Source organism: Muntiacus reevesi, chromosome 4 (genome assembly GCF_963930625.1).
Source record: "Muntiacus reevesi chromosome 4, mMunRee1.1, whole genome shotgun sequence".
Classification (NCBI taxonomy): domain Eukaryota; kingdom Metazoa; phylum Chordata; class Mammalia; order Artiodactyla; family Cervidae; genus Muntiacus; species Muntiacus reevesi.
Window position 1 is genome coordinate 95717859 of NC_089252.1, and position 14727 is coordinate 95732585.

General features: G+C 44.7%; 1 protein-coding gene across 2 annotated transcripts in view; it reads left to right on the plus strand.

Moving 5' to 3' along the window:
- The window catches only part of PRICKLE2 (prickle planar cell polarity protein 2), a 337233-nt gene that overhangs the window by 274088 nt on the left and 48418 nt on the right, over window positions 1-14727 (plus strand). For both annotated transcript variants that reach the window (XM_065933346.1, XM_065933347.1), the window contains 3 exons: window positions 6855-6968; window positions 10067-10204; window positions 13163-13366. In XM_065933346.1, the coding sequence (XP_065789418.1) occupies window positions 6855-6968; window positions 10067-10204; window positions 13163-13366 (456 nt within the window). The remainder of the gene's footprint in view (window positions 1-6854; window positions 6969-10066; window positions 10205-13162; window positions 13367-14727) is intronic.

Sequence of the window (14727 nt, forward strand, 5' to 3'; positions counted from 1 at the left end):
GTTGAGAAGCACCGGTCTAAAGAGTAAGAGGTAGGGGCCCTGGTTCATTGGGTCAGGGAAGACCTCTCTTACAAGGTGACTTTTGAGCAAAGACAGGAAGAAGTGAGGACAAGCATCTTGTAAATATCTGGAGGAAGAATGTTGCCAGCAGAGAATGGCTAGTGCAGGGGCTGTGAGGTGAGAAGGATGGCGTTGTGAGCAGGACTGGACAGGAAGAATGTATTAAGGGATGGGATCAGCCACCCCTTCAGGAGGCAAGATCGTGAGCCTGTAGTAAGGACTGTAGCTTTGAACCAGAGCGGGATAGGAAGTCACGAAGGGTTTTGAGAAGAGCAGTGCTTAAGCAGCTGTGGCAGTGGTTCTTGTGAGCATTTGGTCGAGGTAGGACTGGTTGTGAAGGGGTGGGGGACAGTGACTGGATTTGAGGTGTGTTTTGAATGTAAATCTGATACGGTTTGCTATTGAATCAGGCATCAGGTGTGAAAAAAACAAAAGCGGAGGTCTTTGAAATCTTTTTCCTTGAAAACACCCCAAATGAGCTTTTTTTTCCCTTGATTTTTTGATCCTACTCCTATGGGAGCGTAAGCCTGATGCATACATTGTTTAGGCATTAGGTTTTAGACTGTTATTTCCTGAATTGCTTCCTGAGTAAACCAATTAAAATTGTAATGTGCATCTCCAAGAGAAAAGGCAAGGAGCCTAACTTGGTACGATTTTACCTCTTTGACGCCAATTCTGGCAAGGGAGGTGCCAAATGAACAAACGGGCCCTCAGAAGCAGCCCATCACCCCATGCTCATAGCTGTAATACTATCTGATTATCCTCCAGGTCCCCATTTGGGAACTCGTGTGCACTTTTCATAAAAACCACCGTGTTCACACCGCATCTCTCCCTTCTCTGTAGCACCTGCCTCTGAGACCTCAGGCATATGGTTGATATTGCCTTCCTGGATTGAGGTAGATTAACCAGGGTTCCAAGCTTCTCAAACTGCGAGAGAGAGAGAATGTGAAATAAAGGCCCAATCTTCTGGTCAGTCTCTGGGTTAAGATGCGCTTTTATAAAACCTTCCTAATGTGTCAACGCACGTTGTTGATTACGCTCTGTGAGTTTTTACCTTTACCTTGTAAAGTCACATTTGCTTTCCCCTTAAAGCAATGTTTCTCCATATTGAGTATGATATTTTTATTAAGTTTCAAAAGGGAGGGGATATATGTATATCTATGGCTGATTTATGTTGAGGTTTTACAGAAAACAGCAAAATTCTGTAAAGCAATTATCCTTCAATAAAAAATAAATTAACTTAAAAAAAATGCAGAATTCTGGGCTCTTTGTGAGATCCAGTGGGATAAAAATGGGAATAATGTTCAACAAGGACCTCAAATAATTCTGTAGTATGTGTATCCAAACACTTGAGAATTGTTGCTGCATCATTTGGGAATTACACTCACTTCCAAGTAACTGAAATCTAAATAAAGATCTAATTTATTTCTCTCATTGGTTGGAGAAGTTCAGTAATAGGCAACCCAGTGATGGTGTATGAGGGCTCTGTGGTATATTCAGAAACTTTCACTCTTAAAGTTGCTTCATGGTGCAAAATGGCTGCTGAACCCCCAGCCATCATTTGTACATTCCAGCCAGAAAGCTGGAAGAAGGGGAAATGGGCCAAAGGGGCCTTTGTCAACTACTTTACCTCCTTTTAAAAGAGCTCTCCCAGAAGTCACATCTTTACATGTCATTGGCCAGAATTTATTCACATGGCCACATGTTGTTCCTCCAGAGGTACAGAAATGTTTTTCTGAGCTGAGTATATTGATGCTCTAAGTAAAATAATGGTATTCTAATTAAGGAAGAATAGAAAATGGATGTGGAGAAGGTTCACATATAAAAACACTGGGGCATAAGAACCGCTCAATTAAAAAATACATTGTTTGATCCCTTCCTTCATTGACACAGTGAGGGACAATTGATTTTCAAACCAACCCCCAAATTCTGACTTCTTGTTGGGATCTCTCTCTAAGAAAAAGGGATGCTTTTGATACGGAAAATATACCACCTCAAACTTTGAGCACTTTGCCTTTAGGATTTCTCATTCTTGCCAGAGCTAGTGAACTCCTTTTTAAGTACATAGATAAAGAGAGGGAAACACCTACAAAATTGAATGAGAGCATATAACTTCATTTGCCTCCTCTGGGTCTCCTGGGATATCTGGTAATCTCATGGGTTGACTGTTGAAGGAAAACACATGAGTAACTCTGAAATTCTTAAAATAGGCTCCCTGAACCAATAGTAGGGGCATCCCCAGAAAGGTGGTTAGAAATGCAAATGATCGCCCCCAACCCCCAGGTCCTCTGGATTAGAGATGTGTATTTTAACAAGCCTTCCATGTGGTTGTGGTGGAAGCTACAATTTTGAGAACCACTGTTCCTGTGTAAAGCACTTTTCTCTCCCACGAGTAGTCACTGACTTTTTGGCTTCCATCTCTGCTCCAGCAGAAATGCTATCAAATGTGCAGTTCCTTCTGAAAAACCCGGTCTTCCCAATTGGGCGAGGTCTTGCTTCGTCGACTTTCTTTGCACACTGACTAAAGCTCTGACAATCCGTCTTGACACAGACTGAAGTTATTGCCAAACCTCACTGTTGAGAGTAACATGTTTAAATAAAGGCCTTCGGCTATTTCGTTTTCCTGAGCCAGTGTATTGTGCTCAGCATGCTTTTGTTTGGAGGAAATGGACCTCGTATGGCTACACCCAGGTCGCAGTCATAGGGCACCTCTACCTGGGAATCTGTAACCGGAGCGAAGTCCCAAGCACATGCCACAGAGCTGCTTTTGGAGAAATACACAGAGTATAACAGGAGGAAAAATCACATCATCAACCTGTCAGATAATGGTTTGGTAGTGATCATCGTTGACAGAATTCTATTGGATTTGATTATTTACTTGTAAAAATTAACAAGAGAAACATGTTTGGGCTAAAATGAGCAATCTGCAGGGTTTTCAGGGGTGGTGCCAAATTTAATTTTTGTAGTGCCAGAAAGTATATTAAATATTTTCCCCTTCCCATTGGTATGATTGGTGTTTGTTTTGAGCTATACAGTAGTTTTATTATGGAAGATGCCAGAGCATTTCCATGCATGCTGTATTTCCATGTTCAGCCAGAGACAGATGGGGAAAGGAAGCCATCCCTCCCTCCTTCCCATCTGTCTGCTAATTCCCTTTACTCAGTGAAGAGCTTGCAGAGTCCAGCTCCTAAACACCAGGAAGAGACACAGAAGGCAGCACAAAGTGATTATTTTTCCTGCTGATTTGAACAGGCTTTGAAGAGCCTTGAAAGTGGTGAAGCACCACTCACTCTCCTCCCTCAGAGCAAGCCAGATTACCTCCCATGTAATATGGGAGTGATTTGGTGGGTTGTTAGTTAGTATTAGCTGCTTTGGTTTAATAATGGGGCATCTTACTAGATAAGCTCTTTTATTTCTGTATGGAGAATCCCATGGACAGAGGACCCTGGTGGGCTACAGTCCTTGGGTTAGAGGGGGTGGCAAAGAGTCGAAGCTTTTAAGTCTTCCCCCAACTATTGTTTGAAGTCGTCCACCAAATTATTGCTTGCCTTGAGAGAAATTATTTTAAAACACTTTGTATTCAAGGAATTCCTGGAATACTAGTAGAAAAGATACATTTTCAGTAGTGGGGATCAGTAGACTTAAATTATAAAAGGCAACACAAGATGTCCAGCCAGGAAGGATGTTTCAAAAGAGTAGAGTCACTGCCTCTGCAGACCTAAGAATTCAGTCTTTAGGGTGGACCTCGGAGTACTAAGGTATTTATTTACCACCTAAGTATCTCTAGAGCTCTCCATCACTTCCTCCCCCTTAGCCCAGTCATGCATTGGGACTCTTTATCCTCCAGTAGGTGGCACTCCAGTAGGTAAAGAACCCGCCTGCAAATGCAGAAAACATAGGAGACACAGGCTCAGTCACTGGGTCAGGAAGATCCCCTGGAGGAGGGTATGGCAACCCACTCCAGTATTCTTGCCTGGAGAATTCCATGGACAGCGGAGCCTGGTGGGCTACAGTCCATGGAGTCACAAAGAGTCGGATACAACTGAGGCAGCTTAGCATGCACACAGCATTTAAAACAGCCTGAAACTTCTCCAATCCAGGCTGCAGGTGTGGTCCTCACCCAAGAGCCTCTCATAAGGAACTGGAATTGAGCAAGGCTCGTCAGTCTAGGGTGGACTCCTGAAGTGAGGTTGTGTCAACTCTCAGTCGTGTGGAGATCTGCTGAGAGGAAAGAATACAGCGAAGGACACCAGCCCTAGAGAGATGGGAAATCCCTTACCAGTCACTTTCCTTTGGAAGTTTCCATTTCCTCATTGGGTTTTTGAGAAAACACATCTTTTTATATAAGTTACCTTTCTACCCCCTGAAACCAAACTAACTTAAATAGCACTTTATTCCTCACAGCCTTCTTTCTTAGACCCATTGCAAGTGGGAGCTTCACAGATTTGGTCTCATTCTACAAGCCAGCGGTGGGTGTTGCCTACCTCTTAAAATGGAAGGGAATTTTTGTTTTAATGTTAAAAAAAAAAAAAAAAATTAAAATGGAAGGGAGGCCACGAAAATTTGGATTGGCCCATTTGAAGCATACCAGGCTGCACAATATACTTATTGCTGTGTATTCTTATTATTTATTGTTATTGCCAGCTAAATGCTTTGCCTCCACTCCCATTTAATTGCCACAATCATGTGATAAGGATTCTCAGAGTTTTTAACCCCAGAAACACGGGGATGGGTAAGGACAGAGCCAGGACTGCAGGGTTCAGATCTACTTGGCCATGGCTGCAGAAGATAGAGGGAAGACTCCAGCCTAGATCAGCCTTGGACTGTAGCAGTCAGGGCTTGTTTAAGGCACCAGTTCAGAAGGTGACGGCTCTGGGCAGTGGAGACAGGGCTGTGTGAGTGTTAAGGGGTGATTGCCAGGAAGGTCAGTGGAGCTCACATTAGACTCTTCATGATCATGCATCCACCGTATGATGCATTTTTTAGAAAATTTGTATTGAAGCATAGTTGATATATGGTGTTGTGTAAAACTGGTCTTCCTTCAGTTCTACATATGTATACATTCTTTCTGTATTCTTTTTGATGACAGTTTATCACAGGATGTATTTCCCTGTGCTATCCAGTAGGACTTTGTTGCTTATCCAAACAGTGATTCATTGTATATTAGCATTTACCCCTAATGTTCTGTAACTATTATGGGAGTTGTGAGAATGACAAAGTGATGATGCCACAAGGCCTTTCCACCCATCATTTTTTGACCTGGGAGGCAAAACCCATTCCCCAGTATACTGCAGCTGCTTGTGGCCCTTACAGGTGAGCATGTGGACCGCAGTTCTGCGCACGCAATGCTGTGCCAGTCTGTGATGGGCTCATCGCCAGCTTCTAATCCCAAACTAACTCATGATCTGAGCTCATATGTCTTCTCAGAGGAGAGTGCTGGTAACCTGTGGGCTGCCTTCAAAACCTGAATTCCAGGCCCTGGCTCCCTACCAGTGTCTACAGGGAGGGGTTGCAAGGCCCTGGGTTTCAAAAGTCAGCTAGTCTAGGACAAGAAGTCTGTTTATGTTTGCCTTTGGGATTTGATTAAGAGGATGATATGCATATGATGGTGAGTGGTTACGATCATTTGTTACAAAAATAAGGATGGCTTTCACATTTTGTTTACGGCTTTGTCATCATAAAGCCTTCTTCCTCTCTCTTCTAACACTTATGATTTCATTTCTGGAGATCAAAGTAGACAGAGCTTTCACAACTCTTCACCCCAGCATTCCCAAAACATGTAGTCATATCTAAGGCTCCCTAAACTCCAGGGAATGTGACCATGGTTGAGGAGCATAATGAATACAGTGAATTTAGGGCCCCATGTCTTCTGTCGTCTCCATTTTGTTGAATGAATGCCTTGTTTCACAAGAGCTGGTCATAATGTTTAGAGATAGTTGAAAAGTATTTTCCATGATATCATCTGAGCTTGTGGGAATTTTTTTTTTTTTAATCTCTCCTATATAAAACATACCTTCTGTTTTGGCCAGTTTTTTCCCCTAGCTTGCATGCAACTGGATGGTAGAATGTCTGTTTTCTTTTCTCAGGCAAAATTAGATGTTTAGTACTTTCCCAAGTCATCATTAGGGTTGAATGAGCCTCAGAGACTGAAAGAATATGTCCTAACAGCTATAAACGGGAGCACGCTAAGATGTAGCCCCCCCCCCAAAAAAAAAACACATAGATGATGATCTTTAATTACACATTCTGTATCCTGAATTCAGTGACTTTTTAACAGACCTGATTTTCTGGCCTGTCCTCAGGAAAAGCTCAAAACCTAGAGGGCTTTTAGTGTAGGTGGAGGCTGAGGGACCCAAGAGTCCTCCAAGTGCCAAAGACTCCAGCGCCAAGACAGGCGCTGACACATCCTTTTGGCTGGGCGGGCAGGTTACATGTCGGAGACACAGAGAGAAAATGGTAAAGTCAGGTCTCAGGGGAGCCTGCTGAGAAAGCCCTGGCCCTGGGGTCATCAGCATGTTTGCCGAAATCTCTTTTTCTAGGAAAGTTAGCTGGCTTTGTTTCTCCCTTACAGAGAGAGGAAAAGCCCCAAGACATGGGAGATTCGCGGGGCTCTTTCTTCAAGGATAAATGTGTCTGCTTGCAGCAATAAACTCCTAGGCTGTGGAGTTTCACGAAGGGTGGAGACAGTGGGAAGCAGATTGCGTCTTGCTGTGGGGACCATCTTCCCAGGATGTGGGAAGGGGCAGGTGGTTTGAAGAATGGGTGAGTTACCCATGTGCTTCCCCATCCTTCAGGTTCACCAGTACTACAGCTGTCTCCCAGAAGAGAAAGTCCCCTATGTCAACAGTCCTGGAGAGAAACTTCGAATCAAGCAACTATTACACCAGCTGCCACCGCATGACAATGAGGTAAGGGGGCTAGAGGGGCCTTCAGAAGCCTTAGAACTAAAAAAAAAAAGAAGAAGAAGAAGAAGCCTTAGAACTTTTAGCAAATTGTTAACTTTTTCGTCATCAGAATGCTGCAGTCAGTGAGATTCCCAAGGAAAAACTCGGGCAATTTATTTTAGGTTTTGGTTTCCTTAGTTAGAGGTAAAAGAAACTGTCAGACGCCTTCTGGAAAGGGTTACTGAAAAGCAGAATCTTATGGGGTTGATTTGCCTCTGTGCCTGGCACTATACTAACTACTGGGGGCAGAGAGCACTAAACTTTACAAGTTCACGTCCAGGTTTTCTTAGTTGAAGAGTATGCAATGCCAGTTGCCTGAGCATGTTAGATGAAAGAGATGCCCTGGGCAGTTTAAGCCCAGCACAAACTTTGTGACTCTCTTAGAGTTTTCAGCATCTTTTCTTAGTGAATGAGTGTAGGTTTTCCACGTTACACTGCTGTAGAAGTTACATGTCCAGATTTGCAGCTGTGAACATCTGTGTTTTTGTTATTTCCAATCCAGCTTGCCAAGGTTATCCTTTTTACTCCTGAAAATACGACTTGCAGATTGTTTTGTTTTTTTTTCTGAACCCAGACAAGGGCACTCTAAGCAGGCATTTATCATCTTTGAAGTCAAATTGATCCTAAAAGGAAATTTGCGTTTTTAAAAGGTCATCATGCTTGGGAGGTTTAGGTTTGCAAACTAGAAATTAATGTTCATGTATCTGGTTTTTAAAAGTAGTGATCCTATAGAATCCAGTTGTCTACTTAACTCTAATTGTGTTTTAAAGAAAACCATAATTTCAAGGTAAAAGGAGAAATTTAAAACTCCTCTAGAGAGCTGGACCCGGCTTTTTACCAGCTGCCCCCACCCACGAGCTCAGTCCCTGAGGAAATAAGTGTGTGGTTTTTTAGTCTTTATCTTCCCACATTTGAATAAAAAGAATAAACCAGGAGCCTCAACAATTAATTTAAATAAGCAGAGCAAAAGCTTAAAAACTGAAGCAACTCCCTAGAAAGGGAGTCATAATTCCCCTTCCTGTTGTTTATTTCAGACTTCATAAAACAGATTTAAATAATGCTTTCTCCTTTAAAGAGGAAAGCAAGCATTGTAACCTGATGCCCAGGTAACTAATTTGAAAGTGAAAATGCCGGTTTTTACAAGCAGGAGGGGTGTGCCTATGTTTCAAAGCATGTCCATAAATTGTCAGTGGTGTCATCATATTCTTTGGGTTATTCAGATCATGGCAGTACATTCTCCACATGAAGACTCTTATTTTCAAATTTTCTTTTTTTTTACTTGATAGAGGAAAGTGGCCTCCTCTTACCTACTCCTGTCTGTTTTTTCATTGTTATTTCTGTTTCTGGTTGATTGTGATTTCATGAAAATAGACCCTTCGAAGTTTTTCTTCCTACTGATGAAAATTGCTTACATGTGACCCAATGGACAGATTTGTCCATTCGACATGGCCTTTTAAAGGACAAAGGGTGATTCTAAAGTAAATATTTGATCATGCCCTTTTTCATACAGGTTAGACAGTTTTGATGTATACAGCTGCAGTGGTTTTCAAACTAGTCCTAATTCAAAGGTTGCCCTTTGACCATCTATAGGACAAAGCATCCAGGCAATTCAGTTAACTTTCTTGATGTCCAGATTATTCTGAAGTAAGATAGAGGGTGGGGTTAGATCCATGTGTCCCAAAATGTCTAGATCCATGACTTTGGGTGGGACAAGGACATGGCAGTAAATAATACTGAACCACATAATGAGACTCTCTCCCTTTTTTAACTGTATTTCATTCCTTGTGGCTGAGTGGTCACGGGGGAAATTTTAGTTTGGGTGGGCAGGTGTCTCACACCTCTCCAACTCCTACTAATCTCCATTTTTAAGTAACAGCATTGAGAATGTCCGTTTTAGAATCTCCTACAAGCAAAAGTAACCAGCTAGAAGCCAACAGTATGGTTTTGTTTTCACTCTTGTATTTAGTTTTATGACTGCCCTATTTTTTCACAATATTGCTTTTCTATTTATAGTCATAATATACTTTCTTTTCAAGTAAATGTATTCAAGTAAAAAAAATGAGTTACTTTTTAAAACATTATTAAGTAAATAGTAGTTCAAGATTACAGCAAAATTCCCAAGGTGTGCATAAATAAAAGAGAATGGGAAATAGCAGATTTGAATATCTTTAATGTCCCTACCTTAATTTTTGTGAGTTTCTGTGTTGAACGAGAAGGAAAATCTCTTATGCAAGTTGTTAACGAAAGCCCAATGAGCAGCCCTCTCCCTCCTACACACAGAGAAACATGCAAGTACTTTCTGAGAGAACAGAGAGCTCTGAATAAAATTCTCAGGCTCACACCTTGGTTCTCATCTCATTTCGGGATACAGACGCCATGAGCGTGTTGACCGCAATTCTGGCTCGTTGGCCTGGCGCCGTCCTTTGGTGTCAGGGATCATTTCCTTGGGCCCATGGAAGTGAGAGGGAAAGTGAAAGTGAAGTTGCTCAGTCCTGTCAGACTCTTTGCGACCCCATGGGCTGTAGCCTACGAGGCTCCTCCATCCATGGGATTTTCCAGGCAGGAGTACTGGAGTGGGTTGCCATTTCCTTCTCCAGGGGATCTTCCCAACCCAGGGATCAAACCCAGGTCTCCTACATTGCAAGTAGATGCTTTACCATCTGAGAGTGAGAGTATGATGATCAATTTGAAGATCCACATCACTTTGTAGAAGAAAGTCCCAGATGTTGACTAGCAGCAAAGCTCTCCCAGTGACATGGCTCTCAGTGTGGTGAGCAGAGAGGGACAGTGAGCATGAGAAACAGGTGCCAACCACTGACCTGTCCGAGACTTGTGTTCCTGAGTTTTGAGCCTCTAGTAAGCTCTTTTGATGGTCAGCAATCTCGGGTAGACACTCACCTAAATAGCCCCAAGCCTGATGGTATTCAAGTGCCCGCCAGGACAGTGAAACCTAGTGCATGTGTGTTTAATAAGGAAAAAGTCTGAGGCCAGGGCTTCAGGAATCCTCAGGAGCAAAAGATGACCACCACCACCACCCCCAACCTTCCTGTGTGTCTGTCCAGGTTCGCTACTGCAACTCCCTGGATGAGGAAGAGAAAAGGGAGCTGAAGCTCTTCAGCAACCAAAGGAAACGTGAAAACCTGGGCCGCGGCAATGTGAGGCCCTTCCCAGTTACCATGACGGGAGCCATCTGTGAACAGGTGAGCGCATGGGCTGGGGCGTGCCCGGGGGGCCACTCAGGCATCCCTTCCCTGATTCATTCATTCAGCAGTTATTTTCTTGAGAGCCTACTTGGTAGGCCTGGGAGATACAGCTGTGAGCAAATGGTTGGAAAGCTTGGTCTTGCCCTTGGAAGAAGTTCTGTCCTAGGAGAGAAGTCAGACAATAATGTCAATAAATAAGAGAAGAAAATGCAGTGGGGAAAAGAGTTAATTCTGGGAGTGTGAGGTGGCTGCAGTTTTCAGTGAAGTGGCTGGGAAGGCTCCACAGAGACAGTCAGGAACTGAGGGAGTGAGTCATGTGATGGCAGGGAAACGGGGCTGTGAGGGAATAGCACGTTCACAGACGCTGTGGCAGGAGCGTTTCTCTTATGGTCCAGGAGTGGGGGGTTGGCCCGTGTGGCAGGGCAGGAGGGACAAAAGGAGGAGACTGCACCAGTCAAGTCCAGTTTCATGGAGGGCTGTGTCAGCCTCTTGAAGGAGGGGTCCACTGGAGGAATTTGAGCAGAGAAAGGACATGATGGAATTATATTTTAAAAGGAGAGCCTTAGAAAGTGGACTTTTCCTGGACCGTGGCCACCCTCTTTCCCAGGATCATCCCAGGACCAGTGCACTTTAAGAGGTGATAGATGGTCATCTCCTTGGGTCTGAAGATTCTTTAGCAAAGTGCATGGACCTCCGCATTCTTTCTAGGGCCTCCCACATTCTTTTCTAGGACCTCACTGAGTTGAGAGTTTGGATTTGTTTTTTCTTCTAGTCTCCTGTGGAGTGCTCCGGGCATGGTGGAGAAGGATTTTTAAGAGAAGAGGGTGGGAATCAGGCCTGCCTGGGTTCATTCTCCCCGACCTCTTGACCTCCAAAAGCCTTCTGGGGTTGATGGTCATATATTGAGCACTTTTCTTAGCCCTGCTGCTCAAAGAGTGGCCCCCTCTAGCTCCTTAAGCACTTTAGGGACCCATTCAGGCGTAGATTGCAAGAGGATACATGACCTGAACTGGTGAAGAAAAGGAAACATACTACCTGAGCAGAGGGGATGCCATTTATTTGGGGGCCCTTTTTGGGAGGGATTTCAGAGATAGAAGTTTGGAAGGCTCAGTGGATGAAATGGAGATGCTACTTAACAGGGGAGCAAAAGCACCAGAATTGACAATGGGGTCTTCATCCTTGACACCCACCCCTGAGATGCAGGTGGTCAGAGGTTAAGATGTGAGGTTGTGCTCCATTCAGAGCCTCTGCCACTCTGGGGTAGTTCTCCTTGACCAGCCCAGGAGGGCTCCCCTGAGGCAAAAGGGAAGTTGGGCATTTCATAGTCATATGTCAAGAGTGATATAGACTAGTGATGACAGCATGGAGACAGAAAGATGTAAGTTTGACACATGATTCTGCCAGGTGACCTTGACCCTATTACTTTTCCTAACAGCTTTGTTGTCTCCAAAATGGAGGTATCGAATACCTAGGTCATAGAATCATGGTGAGGGTGAAATGGGATTCTGTATTGTTACAGTAATTAAACAAGGAGGCCATTAGACTGGGGTGGCTCTATTGCCTTGGTAGACTGTATTAGCAGACCAAAACATGAACCAGTCAGGGTACCGAAATCTGAGAAAATGACACTGAAGAATAACCAATTACAAGCAGCCAGCCAGGCTTTCCCAAATAAAGGGACCACTTAATCTCTGTAGTCACTGAAATACTTTCCTTGCCTTTACTTCCATGACTTCTCTATAAAACTCTCCCCTTGGGTTTCTGTCCTTGGAGTACTCCCAGCCACCTTCGGTTTGATGATTGGTACCCAATTCAAATCAGTGTTGGAGCAAATAAACTGGAAAGCTTTAATGTGCCCCCTGGTTTATCTTCTAACAATACACATACCTCACCTCTGCTAATGTTACCACACAAGGCCGGGGTATCACTTTCTGTGATGTAATGTCTTTCTTATGTCTGGTCACTTGCACGAATGAGCTCCCAGAGACTACTCCATGAGACCTGGACTTCATTTTCTATGAAGCATCTCAGCGCTTTTGATGGCAGTGTGTGGGAAAGGTCTAGGGGTGGCCATTCTGCTCTTCAGATGTCGCCCCCAGAGTCAGCTTCTCAGGTGGGGCTGGACTCTCAGGCCAGTGCCTTGATCAGCAGAGAGCCTCCCCCAGACCTGTTGCCTCACACTTTATTGTTCCCTCCAAAGACCTTCAGACTCTATTCTTTTTATCTTGAGCCCAACTGTAAAGCATGGGTTATCATGGATTTTGCCTTGCTCCTTTCTGGGCAGGGGAAGGAACTTTGGAAATGAGTGAGAAGATAGGAAAGGGAGAGAAAAGAAATCCTTGCCATAGTCTGGCCTTAGGACCAGAACCTTTTCATTTGGGACTGTGTATAAACGTGTCAGAGGAAGCAGGCCAGAAGCATGCCTGAGAGGCTTCTAGAGAAACCTGAATGGTAAAAGGTGGGCATGTTTTTATGAACCCACTCCCCTGCCACCCTAAGTGTAGTCCCCACCAGCTCCCCGGGTCCTGCAGGCTTCCTTCTCGCTCCCCCACGCCACACAGCCTCTTGCTGCAGGCGTTCAACGAGGCCGGGCCTCCGGCAGGGAGTTTGCAATGTCTCAGACATAATGAGACCTCCGCTGTTTGCTTCCTGTCAGCACAGCTCTTCTGCGTCACCGCGCTGACAGACCTTGCCTTTCTCTCCCACGTCTGTGATTCTTTATTTTCTCAGTGACAATGATCTTCGTCTTACTTGTAGGCCTAGGAAGGGATGGGGGGGTGGGGGGGCGCAAGAAACCCCCCCTGCCACGTGTGAAGCAGGTAGAACAGTGACTCGTCTGAAAGTAAGTGCTCAGTAACGAGCTAACGGCGCTGGTGGTCGTGCACCTTTCCCGCCTGGCGCTGAGAGCTGGGGGCTGCTGTTCCTCGTACTGACCTGTCTCTGTTCACCTCACAGTGTGGAGGCCAGATCAACGGCGGGGACATCGCTGTGTTTGCATCGCGCGCTGGCCACGGTGTCAGCTGGCACCCACCCTGCTTTATCTGCACTGTCTGCAACGAGCTCCTGGTGGATTTGATCTACTTTTACCAGGATGGGAAGATCTACTGTGGCAGGCATCACGCAGAGTGCCTGAAGCCGCGCTGCGCAGCCTGCGACGAGGTCAGAGCTGGCTCCGCTCCCTGGGGCCCGCAGCCCCGCTGTCACCCTGGGTTTCACCATAGCACGTTGCCGTGTGGTTCCTGCATGGAGGAAAAGCATAGGCCGCTCCAGCCTCTCCTGTTAACTCTTTTGAGAGCGGGTCTAGCCCCATCCCTGGTTGCTATAATGTCCAGGACTGTGACCTGCTTTACTGAATTTGATAGTTTCATAGGCTGCTCTAGGGCACTAGGTCATTTCAGAACTCTTGAAAAGAGGTGAGGGGAAGGTATTGTTGTGGAGCTTTCGATTTCAGCCCAAATCTAAGGGAGCAATCATCATGTGTAATAATGTGTCATTTCTGAATATCTTAAAATTTTGGGTGTCCTGAGATTCGATGGAGCAGATTTAGGTGAGAAGAGAAGAGAAGAGTAGCGTGATGTGATTGTTCCATAATCTACGAAAGTCCTGGTGAGGATTCTGGGGCAGATGGCTGCTCCATTAGGATTCTTCTGCCCCATACACTCACCCGGGTCAGAGAGCAGGCTGGGCCCAAGGGGTTCATACCTCGTCTTTCCTCCCAGTGGAAGTACACCCAGGTGTGGTCTGGGAGCTGAAAGGTTGAAAATCTGGGTTAGTATAAAAGTTGGGAGCAGAAAGGAAAATGTTCTAAGCTTTACCGCTTTTACAGGAATAATTTGGGAAAAGGTCTTGGGCAGGTGGTTCTTCCTATGCAAAATATACTTTTGGTTCTTTATTGACCCTGTAAGGCTATGTGGGACCCTGTAAACAACACTCTACTTTGTCACCCAGAGGCCACCTGTACGAGGCATTTCTTCCTTACAAACTGCCCATCAGAGACTCACTCTTCTAGGAGGAAATCTATCAGTCTTAACTAATATGGATTCTCATGCTACTGCTGATGTTCATAAGAGATGCTCTGAGCAGGTAGTTGGTCCAAGTTTGTGATTCTAGGCAGCACCTTTCCCTACCTACCTCAGTTCCCCCATCTGGAAGTGAGTGCTCGTAATACTTTATCTAATGGGAAATGAAGTAGGATGATTAAAGCACTTTGAAATTTGTGCTTATTGAAGTCTAATTCATACAGCATAGGATTTACCCTTTGAAGGTGTGCAATTCAGTGGTTTTTAGTATATTCACAAAGTTGGACAACCATTGCTACTGCCTAATTCCAGATCATTTTTATCATCTAAAAAGAAACCCCAGATGCATCAGCAGTCACTCCCCTTTCTCCCCTCCCCCCCCCCAGCTCTGGCAACCATTCATCTAGTCTCTCCATGAATTTGCATATTCTGGATGTTTTGTGTAAGTGGATAAATGCAACATATGACCTTCCATGTATGGCTTCATTCACTTAGCATGAT